This window comes from Myxine glutinosa, chromosome 8 (assembly GCF_964187855.1).
Source record: "Myxine glutinosa chromosome 8, kmMyxGlut1.1, whole genome shotgun sequence".
Classification (NCBI taxonomy): Eukaryota; Metazoa; Chordata; class Myxini; order Myxiniformes; family Myxinidae; genus Myxine; species Myxine glutinosa.
The window spans coordinates 26,379,807-26,404,638 of NC_136268.1; the positions used below are offsets into that span (position 1 = coordinate 26,379,807).

General features: G+C 52.8%; 1 protein-coding gene across 2 annotated transcripts in view; it reads left to right on the plus strand.

The window, feature by feature from the left end:
- Positions 1–1,056: 1,056 nt before the first annotated feature.
- Positions 1,057–24,832, plus strand: part of LOC137432316 (transient receptor potential cation channel subfamily M member 5-like) — a 107,066-nt gene continuing 83,290 nt past the window's right edge. Inside the window, exons 1-3 of one of the 2 annotated variants that reach the window (XM_068124142.2) lie at positions 1,098–1,181; positions 1,946–1,991; positions 12,099–12,178. In XM_068124142.2, coding sequence (XP_067980243.2) covers positions 1,126–1,181; positions 1,946–1,991; positions 12,099–12,178 — 182 coding nt within the window. In that variant the 5' untranslated portion in view covers positions 1,098–1,125. Of the gene's footprint in view, positions 1,182–1,945; positions 1,992–12,098; positions 12,179–24,832 lie in introns of both variants that reach the window. The other variant, XM_068124143.2, reaches the window with a different exon arrangement.

Below are 24,832 nucleotides of genomic sequence, written 5' to 3' on the forward strand. Positions count from 1 at the left end.
GATAAATGTTTACGCCTTCCGAGCACTGTACACCATCTGTAAACGATAAATGTTTACGCCCTCCGAGCACTGTACACCATCTGTAAACGATAAATGTTTACGCCTTCCGTGCACTGTACACCATCTGTAAACGATAAATGTTTACGCCCTCCGAGCACTGTACACCATCTGTAAACGATAAATGTTTACGCCCTCCGAGCACTGTACACCATCTGTAAACGATAAATGTTTACGCCTTCCGTGCACTGTACACCATCTGTAAACGATAAATGTTTACGCCTTCCGTGCACTGTCTACCATCTGTAAACGATAAATGTTTACGCCTTCCGTGCACTGTACACCATCTGTAAACGATAAATGTGTACTCCTTCCGAGCACTGTACACCATCTGTAAACGATAAATGTTTACGCTTTCTGAGCACTGTACACCATCTGTAAACGACAAAAACCCACAGACCCTTCTCAAATCATACTGCAATAAAACTGAGAAACACCACTCCCCTGGGAAGCAACGGCACCCGAGCTCGATCATTGCCTTTGGTCACATGACCCTCCGATGGCAGGACCGAGGCTGCACCGGTCGACATTTGTTTTACTGATACTTTACCTTTACAGATGTTTACGAAGTTTGCGATTCTTTTCCTGCCACTGTGGCCTCAACTTACACCTGTATGCACAATTTCAGCTTTCTAGCCCACCTAGAAGGTAATAAACATTCATATGAGTGGGTGAGTCAGTAATGGTTTACATTCTAAGGTGTGGTTAGAAAGAGCTTTATATATCACATAATGGATCTAAACCAACTAGAACAAGTCTTTTTGCAAAGTCTCCTCTTCTGCTGTGTGTCCTGATATTCATGTACATGCATGCACGTTTGTTTGCATGCACAGACATTTGCTCACCCAGGGAAGGATTTGCCTCCTTTTGTTTGTCCGGTACAAGCGCCATCTTCATGGTGCCGTTAAGTAAATCCTGTTTGGGCACTTCTTTGAAAAGAAAACATTTTTCTTTGAATACAATGAAGACCTGAGAGGGAGGTGTTAGGAGGGCTCTACACGGTTATGTCACAACAATAAGGAGTGGCTCAGGTCTGCAGGGTTGCTGTTGTTGGATGAGCATTCTTCTATGGGCAGGGTCGACTCCAGTCATCCCAAATGGCTGGCCAGGAAAGATCGTCCGCGGTACGTGTTCTATAAGATCTCCGCAGAATTTTGGGATTGTATACAGCGGCATTAATATTCCTTTTACATGTTAAATATGGTGGTGGAATGGTTAGAACAGCCAACTCTGAGACCGGGAAGGTGGCAGTTAGAACCTCAATTGAGTCATACAGCACAGACAACCAACCATATGTTGGCAGCCACAACGCAATCTATGCCATATATGGCTTTAAATATAAGTTTCTTCAGACACCTATATATATATATATATATATATATATATATATATATATATATATATATATATATATATATATATATATATATATATATACAGTCACGTGAAAAAGTAAGTACACCCCATGTAAAGTTTTGACTTTTTCAACATATTTCAACATACAGCTATTTGATCTTCATTTCAACAATATTGATAGATAAGGGTGATATAATATAACAAATATCATGAAACATTTACATTTTGTAGTCCATTGTATAATTTAAATAAACATAAATGCAAATTTCGCATGTGGAAAAAGTAAGTACCGTATAAATTGTGACCGATAAAGTGTAAATTTTTCACCAGATAAACCCTCCTCCTCTGTTAACACAAACATTACCTCTACCCCTCTTCACTCCTCCCCTCCCTCCCCCCTTCCCTCCCCATTACCTCTCTTCATCACAACCAACATACCCCTTCCCCCACTCCCCGCTACACCCGACTCCACCGAACATATCCTCCCTCAAACCCCAACTCACCCAATACCCTATGTATCACTCCCTGACAGCCAAAGTACACCATCTGGCCCTTCTCCCTCCAGGCTAAAACCACAGGTAAGAATGAAACTTGGTAGAGCGCATAATATAGTGCCTTTAGAAAGTATTCACACCCCTTGAGCTTTTTCACATTTTGTTTTTCTGTGTCACAGCCTGAATTTAAAATGGATTCAATTGAGATTTTTAAAATCATTGATCTTCACATAATACGCCATAATGTCAAAGTGGCTTTTTTTTTTTGAAATTCAACCCCTTTACTATGACACTCCAATTTGAGCTCAGGTGCATCCGATTTCCTTTGATCATCCTTGAGATGTCTCTACAACTTGATTGGAGCCCACCTGTGGCCAATTCAATTGATTGGACATAATTTAGATAGAAACACACCTTTATATATATAAGGTCCCACAGATGACAGTGCATGTCAGAGCAGAAACTCTACCATGAAGTCCAAGGAACTGTCCGTAGAACTCCGAGATTGAAATGTGAGGAGGCATACATTTGGGGAAGGTTATAAAACATTTAGTGATGTAAAAATTCTGTGTGTGTGTGAATTTCTACTCACGTGTGCTTATCTGGTTAGGGGCAGCGAGAGCCAGAATGGGCCTTGGGGCAGTAAGTGTCAGGACCCCTTCATTTTTTTTTTAAACAACCTATACAGAGGGTTCCCTATTTTGTGTCGTCAGAAACACATACCATGTGGGAAATTGGGGTGTTATTCACTTATTTGTATATGCGGATTCGTTTCTGAAGTCATTTCATCCAGATGAGGTTTGGGCAACACTCCTGTGTTCATTTACGTCATCACCATTATCATGATGGAAATTGTTCCCAAAGTAGTTTACTTTACGAGGGAGGGTGTTACTCCCCATAACAGTGGTGGGAATCACCCTGAGTGGCTTGGAGGGAGACACAAAATAAAGCTGCCCCTGGTGTTTTATCGTCACAAACAATCATTATATGACAAAACATTTTTGAAGCAATAATTATAGGCCCCTATTAGATCTCGGCCTCAGGTGGTTACCCATGCTGATCCCCTCTCTTGGCGCCCCTGCACTTGGTTGTTATATGCTTTTCGCTTCATGAGCACAGGGTAATAACAAGAAAGAGCAATGAGAGATTGCAGACCCTCGCCAGGATGTGTTTTCAGTGGTTTTTAAGGCTTTTGTGTTAAAACAAATATGGCGGCCAAACCACGTGACCGATGACGTCATTATTTCATTTTTTTCTCCACCAATTTATGCCTACATGATGCTCAAGAAATTTCATCTTGATCGGATGAAGTTTTGTACTTGACGAATTATGGCATCATAATGGAGGCACATATGACATCATCATTCACATATTTTATTTCCCATGGAGAGTTCTTTACAATGAACCATGTCTCAATTTTTTCTATGCAGCGCTTTCGGAGATATAGAGGAGCAAATTTTTCGGTTTTTCCAAGATGGCGGCCGAACTACGTGACCAATGACATCATCATTATTATTTTTTCTCCACCAATTTATACCGACAAGGCGCTCAAGAAATTGCATCTTGATTGGATGAAGTTTTGTACTTGTTGAATTATGACGTCATAATGGAGGCACCTATGACATCATCATTAACATATTGTTGCGGATCCCGGGTCTGTTGTACTAAGGGGGAGTTTATGACCCCGTTTCCCCTCAGACCCCGAGTCCACAGGCCGCCGGCCACGACTAAACTCGTGGTCGACGTGTTGCGAAGCAACTTCAATCGCCAGTCTCCCAGCCACGCACCGAAGGGTTGCTGGTCACTAAACCCAAATACCTTCGAGACACGCGGCCAGAAAGACCGGGTATTGAACCCTCGCGTTCCTACACCTTATGGTGTGCCGAGCGGATCGCACGGTGTGGGTCGCGGCGTTACCTTGCGTGATTTATGGGCCTGATTCAAGTCAAATTCGGTTCGGGGTATGCTAGGCCAATGGAGAAAAGGCCGATATGAATAGGTTTGAAAAGAACAAAATGTACAGCCTTTTATTTACAAGGCACAGAAAAAGAGACGGGAGGCAGGCTTATCAATTCTAACCTAGCCGAGATCCCGACAGGCGCGTTGCACACACACACACAGGGAATGAAGCACACCGGTTATTTTTGTACCGGGAAACGTGCAGACAATGACTTGGCCTGGAAGTTCCCGTGCGCAGCTCACGGCCGTTCAGGACGCGCATCTTGAAGGAGGTCCGCAGGACGAACCGCCACCTCCAAGTCCGCACGAGCGACGATCCAGCTCGGATGAATTTCAGCGCAGGAAGGACGAATCAGCACGTCGGACAGCCAGCTTCAAGATGAACGGAGAGAGAGAGAGAGAGAGAGAGAGAGAGAGAATGAGAATGAGAATGAGAATGAGAATGAGAATGAGAGAATGAATGAATGAATGACGATGGGCACGGACCTTTATCGGGTGGAGTGTTCTTTGAGAATGTTCCACGGCCTCCCATTGGCCGAGGTTGGTCACGTGCGGTCATTCAGCCCTGCCTCCTTCTAGGAAGGTTTCATTCCTCCTTCCATCTTTCATTCGGGGAGTTTTTACAACCCACCATTGGTTGCCTGCCGGTGACGTGTCCCCGGCCCCTCATTGGTCGCTTGCTGGGTGATGTAGGCTCAACCTGATTGGTTGCCTGCTGGTTACCTGTCATTGGTCGCTTGTTGGTCACATGGCCTGTTCTTTTAGCCATGCCTTCCTGCACATGAAAACGTCTTCCCTCAACCACAAGGAGGTTGGAAATCCTGCCTAACTCAACGCATATTGGTGTGGATGACTAAACATTGGGAGGGGAGCTAATCTTTACATTTAATAAGAAATAACTAACTACTGCAGGCTACATGTTGTCGTGCAATTAATTATAGGGGGTTTGCCTTTATTGCAAAATTGCAACAATATTTTATTCCCCATGGAGAGTTCTTTTCAATGAGCGCCATGTGTCAATTTTTTATATTCAGTGCTTTTGGAGATATCGAGGTGCAAAGTTTTTCGTTTTTTCCAAGATGGTGGCCAAACTACGTAACCTATGGCGTCATGATTATCATTAAAAAATATTCGACCGGTGGAGTTGCACCTATGGTGAAAATTTCCCTTCAATCGGACCAATGGTTGCAGAGAAAATCATATTTATTCTGTGCGGACGAACAAATAGACAAACAGACAGACAGACAAACAAATGGACTCAAATGCAATACCCTCTCCTCTGGCGAGGGTAATAATAAAGGGACACTTATTGTTGGAAGAGACAGCAGAAGAATATACAGAAGGGTTTTCCTTCATGTATGTAATCCACACTACAAAGCCTGGTGTTGGCTTTACGGCTTAACGTGGTGCCTTGAGGTATTTGGGTTCATCAGTTCGAGCCGGTGTGTACCCCAGTTTAGAATAGGTACACCGTATCCCTGTGTGTCGTAAGAGGCGACTAAAAGGGTTGGCGTCAGGAAGGGCATCCGGCCATAAAAACATTGCCTCAAAAAGAGAACCATGACAATTACGACTACATATGGGCAGGGTACAGCCCGACGTGGAGATCGGTTTCTGAGGTTTGGGACATGGAATGTAGGGACAATGACAGGGAGATCAGGAGAAGTGGTGGAAGTATTAGTCAGACGAAGAGTGGACATATGTTGTGTGCAGGAGACGAGATGGAAGGGAAGTGGTGTGAGAATGGTGAAGGGTAGGCAGGGACAGAAATACAAGTTTATGTGGCAAGGGTGAAGGCGACTAAAACGGTGTTGGGCGTGAACGGTGTTGGTGTCCTGTTTTCTGAGGAGTTTGTAGACAGTGTGGTGAGTGTGACTAGAGTGAGTGAAAGGTTGATGATGGTGAAAATGATGATTGGAAAGCTCTTGGTGAACATCATCTCGGGATATGCTCCGCAGGTTGGTCGGAGCGATGAAGAGAAGGACAAGTTCTGGTGTGCAATAGAGAAGCTGATGGAAAACATGAAAGATGAGGAAGTTGCTGTGGTAGGAGGAGACCTAAATGGACATGTGGGAAGGAGTATGGACGGTTTTGAGGGAGTTCATGGGGGTTACGGATATGGTGTGAGAAATGAAGAAGGTGAAAGGATTTTGGAGTTTGCTGATTGAGCTGATTTGTTGATTTGTAATACTCAGTTCCAGAAAGAGGATTATAAGCTTGTTACATACACGTCAGGTGGGTCGACGACAACCGTTGACTACCTGCTGGTGCGTAGGCGAGATAGGGGGCACCTCCGGGACACAAAGGTGATCCCGGGGGAGGAGGCTGTTTCACAGCACCACTTGGTTGTCTGCGACATAAGGGCGAAAGGTGCGAGGAGAGCTCGGCGGGTGGAGTACCAACCGAGAATGAAGGTGTGGAGGTTGAAAGAGGTGAGAGTGAGGGAGGCATTAAAAGAGAGGCTGAGTATGGTGGAGGATGATGTGGTTGAGCTTGAAAGTGGTTGGATGTCAATGAAAGATAGTCTGTTGGGAGCCGTTGGTGAGGTATGTGGATGGACAAAAGGACCACCGAGGCACTCGGAAACATGGTGGTGGGATGATGAAGTTGGAAAGAAGATTGACGAGAAGAGGAAGAAGTTCAAGGAGTGGCAGAAGGCGAAGGGTATGGGGGCAGAAAAGGCAGAGCATGAAAGTTATAAGGCAGTCAAGAAGGCTGCAAAGAAAGAGGCAGCAAAGGCACAGGAGGCATGTAGGAAAATGTTCGGAGAGCGCTTGGATTCGGAAGAGGGTCAGAGAGCGGTATTCAGGATTGCAAAGCAGATAGCGAAAGAGAGGTGTGGTGTGATGGGGGTGAGTTGCTTGAAGGATGAAGTGGGACAAATCGATGTGGACCCAGATGGAATTAAAGGAAGATGGAAGAGATACATGGAAATACTGTTGAATGCAGAGAATGAATGGGATGGCAACATAGAGAGTAACCCAGTTTTAGGACCGGCAGAGAAGATAACCGAGAAGGAAGTTGAGGAAGCGATAAAAGCAATGAAGAGTAGAAAAGCGGGAGGGCTGACGGTAGTTGTGGGAGATATGTTGAAGGCAGCGGGAAATTGGGGTGTGAAGAGAATGACAGAGTTCTGCAATCTGGTGGTGAAAGAAGGCCGCATTTCAGTGGATTGGGAACTGAGTACCCTCGTCCCTCTATACAAGGGGAAAGGTGACCCTCTGGACTGTGGCTCGTATCGAGCGATAAAGTTATTGGAGCATGGAATGAAGGTATTGGAAAGGGTGTTGGAGAGGAGGATAAGGAAGAAAGTGAAGATTGACGAAATGCAGTTTGGATTTATGCCAGGAAGAGGAACGACAGACGCGCTTTCTATTGTGAGGCAGTTGCAGGAGAAGTATATGGAGAAGAGGAAGAAGTTGTTTCTTGGGTTTGTTGATCTGGAGAAAGCATTCGATAGGGTTCCACGTGAAGTAGTGACATGGGCATTGAGGAAGTTAGGAGTGGAGGAATGGTTGATCAGAGTAGTGATGGCAATGTACAAAAGAGCGCGCACAGCTGTAAGGACGAAGGACGGGAACAGTGGTGAGTTTGAGGTGAAGGTGGGAGTGCATCAAGGGTCGGTACTAAGTCCACTACTATTTGTAGCTGTGATGGAGGTGCTGGCTCAGAACGTAAAGGAGGGTCTACCGTGGGAGTTGTTGTATGCAGATGATCTGGTGTTGATTGCAGAACGTATGGATGGACTGAAGGAGAAGATGAACAAGTGGAAGGAATGTATGGAGACAAAAGGTCTGAAGGTGAATATCGGAAAAACGAAGGTGATGGCAAGTGGTAAAGCATGTGGTGAGGTGGAAAGAACTGGGAAGTGGCCGTGTTCTGTGTGCAGGAAGGGTTTCGGAGTGAATTCCATTCAATGTACAATGTGCGCTGAGTGGGTTCATCAAAAATGTTGTGGTTTGAGAGGGTGTGGCAGCTACATTCAAGTGTAAGGTGTGCACAGAGGGAGCTGCAGATGGAGGAAATGTTGAGTTGGATCTTGGAGATGGCGTGAAGCTGGAGGGTGTGAAAACATTTTGTTACCTTGGAGACATGCTGAATGGAGAAGGTGGATCAGACTCGGCAACGGTTGCTCGAGTGAGGTGTGCATGGAAGAAGTTTCGGGAACTGAGTGGCATGCTGACGAGGAGGGGAGTGTCATTGAAGCTGAAGGGAAAGGTGTATGCTGCATGTGTGAGAAGTGTTATGATTTATGGGAGTGAGACATGGGTAATGAACGTAGAGCAGCAACGAAGGCTGGAAAGGGTGGAAATGTGAATGGTTCGGTGGATGTGTGGAGTATCGTTGAGAGAGAGGAAGACAAATGATGAATTGCGAAAGATGATGGGAATAGAGCCTGTGATTGATGCTGTGAAGAGAAACAGGTTGAGATGGTTTGGTCATGTGTTGAGGAAGGATGAAAGTGACTGGTTGAAAAGAGTGATGGGAATGAATGTAGAAGGAAGTAGAGGACGGGGAAGACCGAGAAAGACTTGGCTAAAGAAGGTCGAAGAAGAAATGCGGGCAAGGGGGTTAACAAGGGGAGATGCAGAAAATAGGGCAAAATGGAGAACATTGTCATGGGGACCGCAAGGCTAACCCCCGCTCTTGCAGGGAAAATGGCCTTAACATGCCTGTTGTTGTTGTTGTTGTTGTTGTTGTTGTTGTTGTAGTTCGAGCCCCTGACAGCCGTTAAATGAACACCAGGTGGGTTGACTCAGCCTGTCGAAAAATCATATTTCATGTGTCCCCCAATGTCGATCGGATTTACAAAATTTCATTTAAAAATGTTTTTAAACGATAGTTGATCTTTTGACCAAAACGGGGGGGGGGGGGGGGGGGGGTTGTGGGAGTGGGGCCATAAAACGGGGGGAGTGGCCAAAAAACTGGGGGCCGGGCCAAAAAATGGGGGGGGGGCAAAAAACAGGGGGCGGGGCCAAAAACAGGGGGAACGGGGTGGCGGGCAGAGCCTTAGAAAGAGAGAGTTCGGTCAACCCGGTTTCAACTGGTCTGCCCTATGATTGGTTAAGCGCTGTCATGTGATTCATAGGCGCCATGTTGTTACCCAACCTCCGTAACTAGCAGAACGCGCATCTCATTGCATGCATTCGCTTCGTGGAAGTTGGGATGGATGAGGGGAAGGAGGGATGGATGAGTGGAAGTTGGGATGGATGAGTGGAAGTTGGGATGGATGAGTGGAAGTGGGGATTGTTGAGTGGAAGGAGGGATGGATGAGTGGAAGGAAGAATGGAGAATGAGTGGAAGGAAGGATGGAGAATGAGTGGAAGTCCATTCCCTCCTTCCATTCATCCATCCTTCCTTCCACTCCTCCATCCCTCCTTCCACTCATCAATCATCATCCATCCTTCCTTCAAACGGCAATCATCCATCCTTCTACTCATCCATCCTTCCTTCCACTCCTCCATCCCTCCTTCCACTCATCAATCATCATCCATCCTTCCTTCAAACGGCAATCATCCATCCTTCCTTCTACTCATCCATCCCTCCTTCCACTCATCCATCCCTCCTTCCAGTCATGCATCCTTCCTTTTTTCCACTCATCCATCCTTCCTTCCACTCATCCATCCCTCCTTCCACTCATCCATCCCTCCTTCCACTCATCCATCCTTCCTTCCACTCATCCATCCTTCCTTCCACAAATCCATCCTTCCTTCCACTCATCCATCCTTCCTTTCACTCATCCATCCCTCCTTGCACTCATCCATCCCTCCTTCCACTCATCCATCCCTCCTTCCACTCATCCATCCCAACTTCCACTCATTCGCAACTGACTAAACAATGTATGAAACTCAGGAACATAAAAATAAACCCGTCCCTAATAGCAGTAAGTTGCATGCACGCTTGAACGCACGCGCGCGTGCATTTGACCTTGGGTAACAACATGGCGCCTCTTGTTTAGTTGGCCAAACTCTCTCTATCTACAGCTCTGGTGGCGGGGCCAAAACGACACCGCTCTTGCACCTTCCTGCCATGTTGTGATCATAATTCATAACTACCACGTTTGGTGAATTTCTGCACAACCGCTTAGGAGATGGCGTGACGGACAGACCGACGGAGGCAGTTCATAATTATATTTACGATGTACATGCTATTCCGATTTATGACGCATGAGGGCGTTTCACAATGATATATGGTATTGGGTGAAGAAGAGGAGGAGTGTCTTGGCGGTGATTTTGGAATAAGGCGCCTGTTGGTGTCGCCTGTGGTCTGGACCTTGATTCTTCTCAAACACAACAAATATTCCCTGCTTTCTTTCAAAAAGTGTGGGGATAATAAAGGGATGAGTATTTTTCACGATCTTGTTATTACCTTCGCAAAAGCGGAAGGTTATGTTTTGATCGCTGTGTATTTATTTGTATGTCTGTGTGTGTGTGTGTATGTTATTCGCATAACTCAAAAAGTATTCAACCGAATTGCATGAAATTTGGTGGGATGATTGGTTATTATACGGGACACATTTGATTAGATTTTGGGAGCAATCGGGTCAAAGGTCAAGGTCAAGGTCACGAAAAGGTCAAAATCGTATTTTTGTTGTTCTGTTCCCTACACTCCCATGCCAAGTACAGAACAGTAGCTGCGGCGAAGGTATGCGCTCTACCGAGTGCCCGTTCTAGTTGGAGTTGTAGTTGTTTTGCTTTGTTGTTTTTTTCCAAAATGGCGTCTGTTGAGGTAATATGTGTGTTACTGTGTATAACTGTGCATTTTGTTGACAAAATTGCACCCCTAAGTGTGTGCTTACATCGAATGTGTCACCCAAATCCCTTTGGGACAGTCTGAAATTGTGAATGTGGTCAGGGACAAGATCGTTAAGAATGGCAATCCCAGTGGGACACCACCACGAAGGGTAGGTGCTGTTACAGGGTGAATCCAAACGTGATCCCCCCCTTTTCGGCTCCCTCAGTTGTCCCACAGAGACCAGGTGGCTCTCTCCAGGCTTAGACTTTGGCACTGTCGCCTTAATTCGTATCTTCACATGATAGGGTGTCACCCCTCCGGGACTTGCGACGCCTGCAGGGAACCCGAAGACTTATCCCACTTATTTATGGTATGCCGCCAATATGACGGACCTATGTTACTCCCTTTTAAAATCGTTAGAGAGGAGGGGGTCGGTGGGTCCAACCTGCCCGTCAGTTTTGGTCATTTAAACCAGAAGCATCCTCGTTTGTGCAAGGAGGTCCTAAACTTTGTGAAAGCGTGTGGGAGACCTATATAGTTTTATGGATATCCCATAGGCCTCCTTTTCAATATTTTTTCTTTTCAACACAGTGATGTTCATGCACGTGGCATGTATGCACGTGGCACGTATGTATGTATGCACGTGGCATGCATGGAGCCTCGCGGCTCTGAAACCGCCATAAAACACCAAAGAAGAAGAAGAAGAAAATGGCATCCCTCACCGCTAATCCTCCACAGGGAAAGTCCCATTTCTTGGACTGTATTATAATATTATAAACTAGCCGAAACCCGTGGAACATCCACGAAAGGGAGGACGTGGTGTATGGATAGAGTGTACCATTAGGCATTATGGATGGCATAGGGGATTTGCTTGTCCGAGTAAGAGTTAGGAAGAAAGATGAGAATGAAGAGTGCGTATATGAACAACGTATTTATTGCAATCTACTTAAATGACAACGCTACGATATACTTTTGAGGTTAGCGTACACCGCGATCGCCGACACCGGCACAAATGCATGCTCAGGAGTGTCCACTCAGTGTCAGTGGACAGCTTGCTGTCGCCTTCGACTGTCCAATCAGCGGACGGCTTGCTTCGCCTTCACCCAGCAGACGCCAATACGATGGCGTCGTAAGATGGCGTCGTATCGGCAGTTAATCGGATGCTTTTGCGCCCCAACGTCGGCTAATTCAGATTTTTCGAGTATGGCTGTACGTGATAAACAAAGAGCGCGGTTATTAGATCGTAAATCCATTAGTGCCGTGGGCATAGGGTCACTGGGTGCGGCGTAAAAGGGATAACAAAGTCGAGTCCTTACGCTATTATTATATAGATAATTCATTGCATGGACGTAATCTATAACTTTGTGTGTATGGTAATCCTCTGTGTTGTGTTGAGTTTTGTGTGCCTGTCATTTTGACGGCCTTTTCCCCTTGTACATATATGCTGCACAGTGTACACACTAATTCCACTTTCTCTATCATTTGCTTTCCATGCAGGAATGGATTAAAGCAAATATCAAGAAGAGAGAGTGTAATACCTTCATCCCCCAAACTGGACTTGACCTGGAAGGTGACAAGTAAGTTTCAAAGTTTCCTTTTATGAGTCCCCTACCGGTGTACACCGGAGGGGACTATAGGTTTGCACGCCGTCCCTCCGTCTGTCAGTCTGTCAGTCCGTCAGTCCGTCAGTCCGTCACGCAAAGAACAGTTTTCCGGACTTTTTTTCTAAACTCTAAATGCTAATGATTTCAAACTTGGCACATGGTTTCCTCATGATAAGTTACAGGTCAAGTTCGAACTTCACGACGTTTCGATCATTTTTGACAAAGTTATGGCACTTTGAACTTTGGGAATTCTGATAATTCTGATGATCCTTAACTCAGTGCAATTTTAAGTTTTAATTTCCTTTAAAAACCATTTTCTCTGCAATAATTGGACCGATTGAGATCAAATTTTCACCATATGATGAACTCGGCCTGTAGAATATTTTAATGGTAATTATGACGTCACAGGTCACGTGGTTCGGCCGCCATATTGTTTTTTGTGAAACACGAAAACCCCTTTTTCTCTGCAATGGCTGAACAGATCGAGGCCAAACTTTGCAGGCAGAATCGCACACCCATGATGAACAAAAAAGTCAGCGAGCATGACGTCATGCGTCACATGGTTTCAGAGTTATGACGTTTTTAAGCATGAACATTTAAAACCGAGCTCCTCCTTCATTTTTTATCCAATCGAGGGGAAACTTCACAGATCTGTTCAGCATGTCAGTCTACTAAAATGTCCTTTTGGAATTTGCGATAGGGCACGTGGTTTGGCAGATATCGTTAATTAAACGAAAATAAAAAATAAAAAAAATGGATATCTCTGGAATCGCTAGTACCTCAGACCGTGAGTTGGTAATGATTTATATCATTCACACAGTGCAATACGTGCAGGCCGCTCCACGGAGCGACCTTGGGGGCTTATCAACGACGAAAGGCGTGACACACGTGTCTCAGCATACCTCAGATCAAGTTTGAAAACCAGCATCAACCGTGCATAAATTTGCATATTCGATCATTTTTGACAAAGTTATGGCACTTTGAACTTTGGTAGGGGACATGTATTGCAGCGCAATACTCAGAATGCTTGTTTTATCATCATCTGCAATCTACATCCTGGTCAGGCCATTATTATATTGTGGCGGACACGAAAGCACTGACGTGGTGACATCACCCCACACACCAAGTGGGGGTGGGCCACGCCAGGGAGAGAGGCGTGGCCTCACGATATACACGGGGCATTCAGCCCTGAGCAGCTCAGTGTTACAGTGAGCTCTTGAAATAAAAACTCTTACAAATTGCCACGTTGTCCGCTTCCTCCTTGCTTACAAGTAGCGCGCGTAACACCACGCTTTATGGGGGACCTCGACGTTGGATCTGCCGTAGCGATCCTTCCAAACACGACGCCATTGCCATGGCCAACAACGCGATGTCGGTTAAACTTCCCGAATTTTGGGAGGCCCAGGCCGAAGTTTGGTTCGTCCAAGCAAAAGCCCAGTTTCAGCTTCGGCGCCTCACCGGCGACGACACGCGCTACTGCCATGTCGTCGCCTCCCTCGGGCCCGGCACGGCCGCTCGAGTTGTGTCCGTCCTTCGCCACCCACCGGACGGCCACAAGTATGAGGCACTCAAGCGGCTGCTCCTAGCCACGTTCGGCCTCATGGAGGACGCACGGGCCGATCGCCTCCTGGATCTCCCCGAGCTCGGCGACACGCGCCCGTCGGTCCGAATGGACCATATGCTGTCGCTGTTGGGCGACGAAGCCCCTGGTTCTCTATTCCGGGCGCTTTTCCGTCGCCAACTTCCAGCACAGGTACGCCTCGCGTTGGCCGGGACCGTGCTAACGGAACCCCGAGCATTGGCCGCCGAGGCGGACAGGTACTTCACGGCTTCGGACACGCGGGCGAGAGTCGCTGCCCACCTCGTGGATCCCGAGGCCGATGCTGATTCACAGCATCAGCTTACACAGCATACACAGCATGCTGATACGCACCTTGTGGCCGCCGCCACGCCCCGCCCACCGCCGCGGCGAAAACCGCCACCGCGGGGAAAACCGCCGGCTCCACCGGCCTGGCGGAGCCAGCCGCGCTCTTCCAGCTCCACCACCTGGTGCTGGTTCCACGCCAAGTTCGGCCACGAGGCTCGATAGTGTCATCCGCCATGCTCCTTCGACAGGTCGGGAAACGCCCGGGCCGGCGCTCGATAGTGGCAATGAGCGCCGGCCGTTCGAATAGCCTGCTGTTCATCACGGACACCTTATCCGGGCACCGTTACCTGTGCGACACAGGAGCGCAGGTGAGTGTCGTTCCTGCCGGTACGTCGGCCAAGCACGCCGCGGGCGGGGGCCCCGCGCTGCTTGCCGCGAACGGGACGCCCATCCGTACGTACGGAAAACGCTGCCTCTCTCTGCGGTTCGGAGGGCAGGTTTTCCGATGGTCGTTCGTCACCGCCGACGTGCCCATGGCATTGCTTGGTGCGGACTACCTATGCGCAAATGGGCTCCTGGTCGACGTAAAGCACAGACGTCCTGTCCAGGCCGAGACGTTCAGCTCGCTCGCTTGTGCGCTGTCCAGCTCGTCGAGCAGCCCACTGAGCGGCTCACTGAGCGGCTTGCCAAGCGGCTTGCTGAACAGTTCAGTTCCGGCCACGTTGATCTGTACGCTTCCGGCAGCGGACGAATTCACCCGCCTCCTCGCCGGCTTCCCGGCCCTCACGCGGCCCACCTTCTCGGCGGGGGCCGTCAAGCACGGGGTGGCCCATCACATCCCCACCGTCGGGCCACCGGTCTACGCCCGGGCACACCGCCTCGAGCCGACGAAGCTGGCGGTAGCAAAAGCGGAGTTCGCTACCCTGGAGCGACTCGGCATCGTTCGGCGCTCGGAGAATGCTTGGGCGTTGCCGCTGCACATCGTGCCGAAGCCCGGCAGGGGATGGGGACCGTGCGGGGACTATCACCGTCTCAATGACGCCACCACCCCCGACCGCTACCCCGTCCCCCACATTCAGGACTTTTCCGCCCGTTTGGCGGGCATGTCCTTCTTCTCGAAGGTGGACCTCATACGCGGCTACCATCAGGTCCCCGTCAGGCCGGAGGACGTCCCGAAGACGGCGGTTATCACGCCGTTCGGACTCTTCGAATTCCTGCGGATGCCCTTCGGTCTGAAGAATGCGGCTCAGGCGTTCCAGTGGCTGATGGACAGCGTCCTGCGCGACTTGGATTTTGTATATGTCTACCTGGACAATATCCTCGTCACCAGCGCGTCCCGCAAAGAGCACCTACACCACCTCTGCACGCTCTTCGAACGCCTGGGCCAGCATGGCCTGATTGTGAACCCCGCAAAGTGCCGGTTCGGCGTCGCCGAACTCGATTTCCTGGGGCACCGCATCACCAGGCACGGAGCCGTCCCCCTGCCGGCCAAGGTGGAGGCGGTGAAGGGGTTTCCGCGCCCCCGCACGATCAGGGGGCTGCAGGAGTTCCTGGGCATGGTGAACTTTTACCATCGGTTCCTGCCCCGTATCGCCCAGCTCCTGCGCCCCCTGCACGAAGCTCTACGAGGTAAGCCGGGCAAAGGCGACGTTACCTGGACCGAGCAGATGGACGCGGCGTTCACGGGCGCGAAGCTCGCCTTGGCTAACGCCACCATGCTCGCGCACCCGGCGCCCGATGCACCAATCGCCCTCACCACCGATGCCTCGGACTACGCGGTGGGCGCGGTGCACGAGCAATGGGTGCGTGGAGCTTGGCAACCGCTGGCGTTCTTTAGCCGGCAGCTTCGCCCGCCCGAACGCCGTTACAGTACCTTCGACCGCGAGTTGCTCGGGCTTCACTTGGCGGTCAGGCACTTCCGCCATCTGCTTGAGGGCCGTGCGTTCACGGCCTTCGTCGACCACAAGCCGCTGGTCTTCGCGATTGGGCAAGGTCACCGAGCCGTGGTCGGCCCGGCAGCAGCGTCACCTCTCGGCCGTGTCCGAGTACACGACGGACATCCGGCACGTCGCGGGGAAGGACAACCCGGTGGCGGATTGCCTTTCCCGGGCCGTCGCCCACGCAGTCCACCTCGGCATTGACTATGCCCAGATGGCAGCGGACCAGGCCGCTGACCCTGACGTCCAGGCCTTGCGGACCGCCGTCACGGGCCTCCGTGTCACCGAGGTGCCGTTCGACGGCGCGGGCACGGCCCTCTTGTGCGACGTCTCCCTCGGGCGGCCTCGCCCCATCGTGCCCCCAGGCTGGCAGCGCAGGTGTTTGACGCCATCCACGGCCTGTCCCACCCGGGCACGAGGGCCTCCCAGAGGTTGATCGCCGACAAATTCGTCTGGCATGGCCTCCGGAAGGCCGTCCGTGGCTGGGCCAGGACGTGCCTCGCATGCCAGCGCGCCAAGGTGCACCGGCACACCCAGGCCCCATTGGCCCCATTTACGGTGCCGGAACGCCGGTTTGACCACGTCCACGTGGACCTGGTGGGACCTCTGCCCCCCTCGCGGGGTTTCACCCACATCCTCACCATGGTGGACCGCACCACCCGGTGGCCGGAGGCCGTGCCCTTGGCGTCGACGACGGCGGCGGACGTCGCGCAGGCGTTCATCGCCACCTGGGTCGCCCGGTTCGGTGCCCCCTCAGACATCTCGTCCGACCGCGGCCCCCAGTTCACCTCGGAGCTCTGGGGGGCGGTCGTGCGGGGGCTCGGGGTCCGGCTGCACCGAACCACGGCCTACCACCCCCAGGCTAACGGCCTGTGCGAGCGATTTCACCGCTCATTGAAGGCCGTGCTCCGGGCCACCCTCCGCGACGGCGGCTGGGTCGACAGGCTCCCTGGGTCCTGCTGGGCCTCCGGACGGCGCCCAAGGAGGACCTGCGCGCATCCGTGGCGGAGTTGGTCTTCGGGCAACCGCTGCGGGTGCCGGGCGAGTTCCTCCCCGACTCCACGGCACCATGGTCCGCGGCACAGCAGCGCTCCGCTCTGCAGGAGACCGCCCAGAGGTTCGCCCCGGTGCCAACGGCACGCCACGGGCACCCACCGACGCACGTCGCCCCGGAGCTTCGCACGGCGGAGTACGTCTTCGTCCGCCACGATGCCCACCGGACACCACTGCGGCCCCCGTACAACGGGCCTTTCCGCATGCTGGAGACCGGGGTGAAGCACTTCACCCTGGACATCGGCGGTACTCCTGACCGCGTTTCTGTGGACCGCCTCAAGCCGGCCCACCTCGACGTGGATCATCCACCGCCAGTGGCCCGACCCCCGCGTCGGGGCCGCCCCCCTGCGGGCGGACCCCCGGCACCGCCCAGCCCCGCCGCCAGTCGCCAGGGGGCGCTTCGGCCGGGTCATCCGTTTGCCCCGCAAACTGACCCTTCAGGTGCGTGGGGATTCTGGGGGGGCGCGTGTGGCGGACACGAAAGCACTGACGTGGTGACATCACCCCGCACACCAAGTGGGGGTGGGCCACGCCAGGGAGAGAGGCGTGGCCTCACGATATACACGGGGCGCGCAGCCCTGAGCAGCTCAGTGTTACAGTGAGCTCTTGAAATAAAGACTCTTACAAATTGCCGCGTTGTCCGCTTCCTCCTTGCTTACAAGTAGCGCGCGTAACACCGCGCTTTAATATAGTCTTTGCAAATATTGCATTACTTAGCCGATTGACAATTAGTTTGGGGGAGGTGGTGGGTGGTGCATTCACCGTCAAATCAACTGGGTTAAATACCTTTATATTGGTCACTAGGTGAAGCACATGGGTTAGTGATATCAACAAGAGACTCAGTTTTGACAAAGGTATCGGAGAGGTCATATAATGTTCATGGTGGAAAAGCAGTGCTTCTGATGCCATTGTTAATTGAAGTGGTTGAGAAGGTTTGTGGGATGAGAGTTACGAAGTCAAAAATATCATACAATGCCCGCTGTGGGCTCTATGAAGCCATAAGTGTCCAATTCTGGCCGAGACAACAACATCCCAGGCCTTAAAGAAGTGTAGCGAAGTGCCAAACATTGAGGGACCAGTCTGCCTTGATGCTGAGATGTATTTTATTACTAGTGGGGTATGCTTACACATTGTAAGCAATAACAAATCGTGCTTCGTACGGAGGTGCATAATAAATAGAAGCTTTATGATTATATGCAAGCATCAACGACCTGTTGCTGGATATCAGTTTAGGTCCTCTTTCTTTATTTCTTTCTTATTTATTTATTTATTTTATGGACGCGTTTACGATGTTTACATGAATTTTCATTGATATTTTTATTTCACACTTCACAATTATAGAAATTACAATTTTCAAATGCTAGATATTGATTGAGATATTGATTTATTGTTTTACAGACAATTTAGTTTTTATTTATCTATTTATTTATTTCATGGACGCGTTTATGGTTTTTTTACATACATTTTCATTTACGCTCGCTCTTTCTTCTTTTTCATTTATGGACATTATTGTCATGTTTATTTCATAGTTTATAGTTATAGAAATTACAATTTTCAAATTCTAGATGTCGATTGAGGTTTTCTTTTGTGCACCACTCCTTTTCTACTCCACCTGAGGGGCTGCATGACATCATCACCGGACACCAAAGAGGGTTGTAAAATAAAGATTTTAAAAATAGTAAAACAAAGATTTTAATCGCAAGATAAAGAATTGAATTGTAAAATAAAGAATAATTGTAAAATAGAGATTTTAAAAGTTATAGAAATTTTTTTTTCCGGAAGTTTACTGCCGTTGATGCAGCATCTTTTACACCACCTTATTTAATGTGGTCCATTAGTTCTTTGTGCATCTTGTTTGTGCCCTTCATGACGTCCTTGAAACAGTAAGTTTCCTGTTTGGAATGTTTTTCAGTTTTTCAGACTTCCAGACAGGCAGACAGAGTAAAAAAAAATTTAATCTCACTCCTCTCTGCACATTCACAATTGGGAGAATTGAGAGCCCAAGTGACGTTTGCAGACAGACAGACAAAGTGAACCAATTGCTTCGTCCCGCTTTTTGCTGTGTATGTGCGGGGTAAAAATTTTGTGACATGGTGTGTAAGAAGAGAAATGTTGTGATTGGGCCCAACCTCCTCCATCAATACAATAAACAGCACCACTTGGGTTAAAGGGCATCTCCAAACTGGACACCACGACCAAGCACCAGTCGTGCTGAGGTGAGAAATCAGCTTTATTCACACCAATAGCAATCATGCCGCACCAGTCAAAACCATGGCCGATCCACACCAAACCCGTGCACGGTAACCCCGTTCCAGCCCCCACCTGCGGGTGTTATACACATACTGGCGCAGATCCCTTTTTTGTACACCTTCAATCAATTGAACGGTTCAATCATGACAATGTCACATTGATATCACTGTTGCTATGAAGTTTCAAACGTTACAAACAAAAATAACAAGCGTTACGCCTAGGTCCCCCGTCGGGGAAGTGATGTGAGTTGACAAAGTGGAAGACGCAGAAAACATGCTATTGAAGGCGCGGCGCTCCAACGCGAGTCGAAAGAATTGACGCGACCAAAGACGGAATTCGTCCGAGTTGCTTTATTGAAACAAAACAGCTCAGGTATTCTGACAAAAGCCCGTTTATCGGGCAGCAATATATATACACATTTATGTCGGGAAGTTTGCCCGGCAAAAGCGAAACCGGGCATGCCCGGGTGTCAAGGGCGAGCCTTGGAAAGGCGAGTCTGGACCTGCCCGGGCGTGTTTGGCTGCGGCCTGGCAAGTCGAGGCTGGGCGTGCCCGGGCGCTCTGGACGAGCACTGGAAAGGCGAGAGCGGGCATGCCCGGACGCTCTGGGCGAGCCCTGGAAAGGCGATAGCGGGCATGCCCGGACGCTCTGGGCGAGCCCTGGAAAGGCGATAGCGGGCATGCCCGGGAAAGACGAGACCGGGCGTGCCCGGGAGGTTCGGGCGTGCCCGGGAACAGTGAGTCCGGGCATGCCCGGGAGAGGCGCGTCTGGCCGTGTTCTGGCCGGTGCAAGGCGATTGTGTGCCTCCAGCGGTAACCGCTACACACGCCCCTCCAGAATCGACCTGCACCGGCAGGGTCAATTTAAGGGGGGTCCGGATGACCCGGCCGAAGCGACCCCTGGAGGGTCGTGGGGAGGGGTCCGACGTGGTGGTGGGTGGTCGAGCGGGGGGAACTGTGGACGGGGGGCGGCCTCACCGCGGAGGAAGGGCCAACCGTGGTGGTCGGTCGACGTCCATGTGCGCCGGTTTGAGGCGGTCCACAGAGATCCGGTCCGACCGGCCGCCAACGTCGACGACAAAGGACTTGTCGCCCCGTCGCAGGACCCGGAAGGGCCTGTCGTACGGCGGCCGGAGTGGCCCCCGGTGCGCGTCATGACGCACAAAGACGTACTCCGCTGTGCGAAGCGCCGGGGGGACGTAGGACTGGGGGCCACCGTGGCGGGACGTTGGCACGGGGGCAAATCGGCGGGCGGCCTCCTGGAGGTCCGAGCGCTGGTGTGCGGCGGACCAGGGACTGGTAGCGTCGGGCACGAACTCGCCCGGGATGCGGAGCGGCTGGCCGTAGACGAGCTCGGTGGCGGACGCCCGGAGGTCCTCCTTGGGGGCCGTGCGGAGGCCCAAAAGGACCCACGGCAGCCGGTCGGTCCAACCGTCGTCCTGAAGGCCGGCCATGAGTGCGGCCTTCATGGAGCGGTGAAACCGCTCGCACAACCCGTTGGCTTGGGGGTGTTAGGCCATGGTGCGGTGCAGCGTGACCCCCAACGAGCGGGCGACCGCGCCCCAAAGTTCGGACGTGAACTGTGGGCCGCGGTCGGACGAGATGTCCGCCGGTGCGCCGAAGCGCGCGACCCAGGTGGCGATGAACGCCTGCGCCACGTCGGCGGTGGTGGTGGAGGTGAGGGGCATGGCCTCCGGCCACCTCGTGGTCCTGTCCACCATGGTGAGCAGGTGGGTGAACCCCCGCGATGGGGGCAGGGGACCCACCAGGTCCACGTGGACGTGGTCGAAACGCCGTGCAGGCACGGTGAAAGGTGCCAGCGGGGCCTGGGTGTGGCGGTGGACCTTGGCCCGCTGGCAGGCCGTGCAGGCGTTGGCCCAGTCGCGGACGTTCCATCGAAGGCCGTGCCAGACGAAACGCGCCGACACCAGCTTCTGAGAAGCTTTCCGGCCCGGGTGAGAAAGGCCGTGGATGGAGGCGAAGATGCGGCGCTGCCAGGAAACGGGCACGATGGGGCGAGGCTGGCCCTGGGAGACGTCGCAGAGCAGGACGGTGCCCGCGAAGGGGATGTCGGCCAGGCGGAGGCCCGTGTCCGCCGCCCGGACGGCCTGCACCGAGGTGTCGGTGGTCTGGTCGGCCGCCATGAGCGCGAAGTCCACGCCGAGGTGGACCGCGTTCGCGCTGGCCCGAGAAAGACAGTCGGCCACAGCGTTGTCTTTGCCGGCGACGTGCCGGATGTCCGTGGTGAATTCCGACACGGCGGAGAGGTGGCGCTGCTGGCGGGCCGACCACGGCTCCGTGACTTTGGCCATTGCGTAGACCAACGGCTTGTGGTCGACGAAAGCCGTGAACGGGCGGCCCTCCAGGAGGTGTCGGAAATGGCGAACGGCCAGGAATAGACCGAGCAGCTCGCGGTCGAACGTGCTGTATTTTAACTCGTTCGGCCGGAGCTGCCGGCTGAAAAAAGCGAGTGGCTGCCAAACCCCGTCCACCCATTGTTCATGGACGGCGCCCACCGCGTAGTTGGAGGCGTCCGTAGTGAGGGCGATGGGCGCGTTGAGCACCGGGTGAGCCAGCAGCGTTGCGTCGGTGAGGGCCCGTTTTGCGCTCGCGAAGGCCGCGTCCATGGCCGCGGACCAAACGATGTCATGCTTGGCCGGCTTGCCCCGGAGGGCCTCGTAAAGGGGCCGCATGAGCTGAGCAGCGCGGGGCACGAATCGGTGATAAAAATTCACCATGCCGAGGAACTCTTGTAGGGCCTTGATGGAACGGGGACGCGGGAACGTGGTGATGGCCTCGACCTTGGTCGGCAGCGGCACGGCCCCGGTCTTGGTGATGCGGTGGCCCAAAAAGTCAACGGTCGTCGTGCCGAAGTGGCATTTGGCCGGGTTGACAATTAAGCCGTGCTCGCTGAGGCGACCGAACAGTGTTCGGAGGTGGAGGAGGTGCTCGGCGCGGGACGTGCTGGCGACGAGGATGTCGTCCAGATAGACGAAAAGAAATGGCAGGTCGCGCAGCAAGCCGTCCATTAAGCGCTGGAACGCCTGGGCCGCGTTCTTGAGGCCAAACGGCATCCTCAAAAATTCGAACAGGCCGAACGGCGTGATGACGGCCGTCTTTGGGACGTCGGCCGCCCGGACAGGTACCTGGTGGTATCCCCGTATCAGGTCAATTTTGGAAAATATGACCCGTCCCGCCAAATGGGCGGGAAAGTCCTGGATGTGCGGGATCGGGTACCTGTCGGGGGTGGTAGCGTCATTGAGGCGGCGGTAGTCGCCACACGGGCGCCATCCGCCCCCCGGCTTTGGCACGATGTGCAGTGGTGAGGCCCACGCGCTATTGGAGCGCCGCACGATGCTGAGGTGCTCCAATGCGTCGAACTCGGACTTTGCCACGGCGAGCTTGGCCGGGTCGAGGCGGCGGGCCCTGGCGTAGACCGGCGGGCCCGTAGTGGGTATGTGGTGCTCGATCCCATGCCGCACTGCGACGGCCGAAAATGTCGGCCGTGTGAGGGCCGGGAATTCCGCGAGCAGGCGAGCGAACTCGTTCGCCGTCGGGAGGGCGCACGCCAGTTCGGTCGGCGCGGAGCTGCTCATCGTGCATGCCAGGGAGCTGAAGGTCTCGGCGTTGACAAGGCGACGACGTTTGACGTCGACCAGCAGCCCGTGCGCGCAGAGGAATTCGGCGCCCAGCAAAGCCATGGGGACGCAGGCGGTCACAAAGGTCCACTGAAAGCGCTGGCTGCCGAAGCAGAGGGTGACGTTGCGCGGGCCGAAAGTGCGTATGGCCGAGCCATTAGCAGCGACCAAAGAGGGGCCGCAAACGGCGTCCCGCCTGTCCTGCTCGGAGGCGGGTATGACGCTCAGTTGGGCGCCGGTGTCACAAAGGAAACGCCGCCCGGACGCTTTGTCCCGAATAAAAAGCAAGTTGCCCGAGTGGCCGGCGCTCATGGCTGGGAATGAACGCCGGCCCGGCCGTTTCCCGACTTGCCGAAAGTGCACGGGGGTCGGCACGTCCGAGCCTTGTGTCCGAACCTGGCGTGGTAATAACACCACGCCTGGTCAGGTGGAGGCCCCGGCCGTCGTGTCGGAAGCGGTCGGTGCGGCGTGGCGGCCGCCAGTTTCACCGGCAGTTCGGCCTCCAACCGCGCAGGGCGCTCGGGCGTCGTGGGCGTCGCCTCGGACGGCGGCAGGCTCCAGGTAGCCGCGCCGATGTGTTGGCCCGCCGAGGAGATCTTATCGGCTTCCCTGGCGAGGGCGCGGGGATCGGTGATCGACGTGCCAGCCAGGGCGAGGCGTACCGGGTGAGGCAGCTGGCGAAGGAACAACTCGCGGAACAGAAAATCCGGAGAGTGCTCACCGAGCAACGAGAGCATTTAGTCCATGCGCTCGGACGGGCGCATGTCGCCGAGCTCGGGCAGGTCGAGCAGGCGCCGTGCGCGTGCCGCCGGTGAGAGGGCGAAAGCGTCGAGGAGGAGCGTCTTCAGCGCGTCATACTTGTCGGCAGCCGGCGGGTGCTCGAGGAGGCTCAGGGCGCGGGCCGCGGTGGCGGAACCGAGCGCTGCCACGACGTGGTGGAAGCGGGTGTCGTCCGCGGTGATGCCTCGCAGGGCGAACTGGGAGTCCGCCTGGGCGAACCAAACAGCCGCGTGAGCCTCCCAGAAGGTAGGCAGTTTAAGAGTCACTGCCGTGTCCATGTCGGTAGGTCACCAGTGAAGGAGCGGCGCTCCAACGTGAGTCGAAAGAATTGACGCGACCAAAGACGGAATTCGTCCGAGTTGCTTTATTGAAACAAAACAGCTCAGGTATTCTGACAAAAGCCCATTTATCGGGCAGCAATATATATACACATTTATGTCGGGAAGTTTGCCCGGCAAAAGCTATACCGGGCATGCCCGGGTGTCAAGGGCGAGCCTTGGAAAGGCGAGTCTGGACCTGCCCGGGCGTGTTTGGCTGCGGCCTGGCAAGTCGAGGCTGGGCGTGCCCGGGCGCTCTGGACGAGCACTGGAAAGGCGAGAGCGGGCATGCCCGGACGCTCTGGGCGAGCCCTGGAAAGGCGATAGCGGGCATGCCCGGACGCTCTGGGCGAGCCCTGGAAAGGCGATAGCGGGCATGCCCGGACGCTCTGGGCGAGCCCTGGAAAGGCGAGAGCGGGCATGCCTGGGAAAGACGAGACCGGGCGTGCCCGGGAGGTTCGGGCGTGCCCGGGAACAGTGAGTCCGGGCATGCCCGGGAGAGGCGCGTCTGGCCGTGTTCTGGCCGGTGCAAGGCGATTGTGCGCCTTCAGCGGTAACCGCTACACTATGATATGATATTTCGCTCACAAGGTTGATATACATGGCGGCGGCCATCTTGGATTTTGACGTGGCGACCCAATTTTCAATAGCGTTCTTCCTTATGTGTAGATACACCCACACACCAGATTAAAACTTAGTAGTTCGTTTATTAGTCCCCTACCGGTGTACATCGGAGGGGACTACAGGTTTGCACTCCGTCCCTCTGTCCGTCCGTCCGTCACGCAA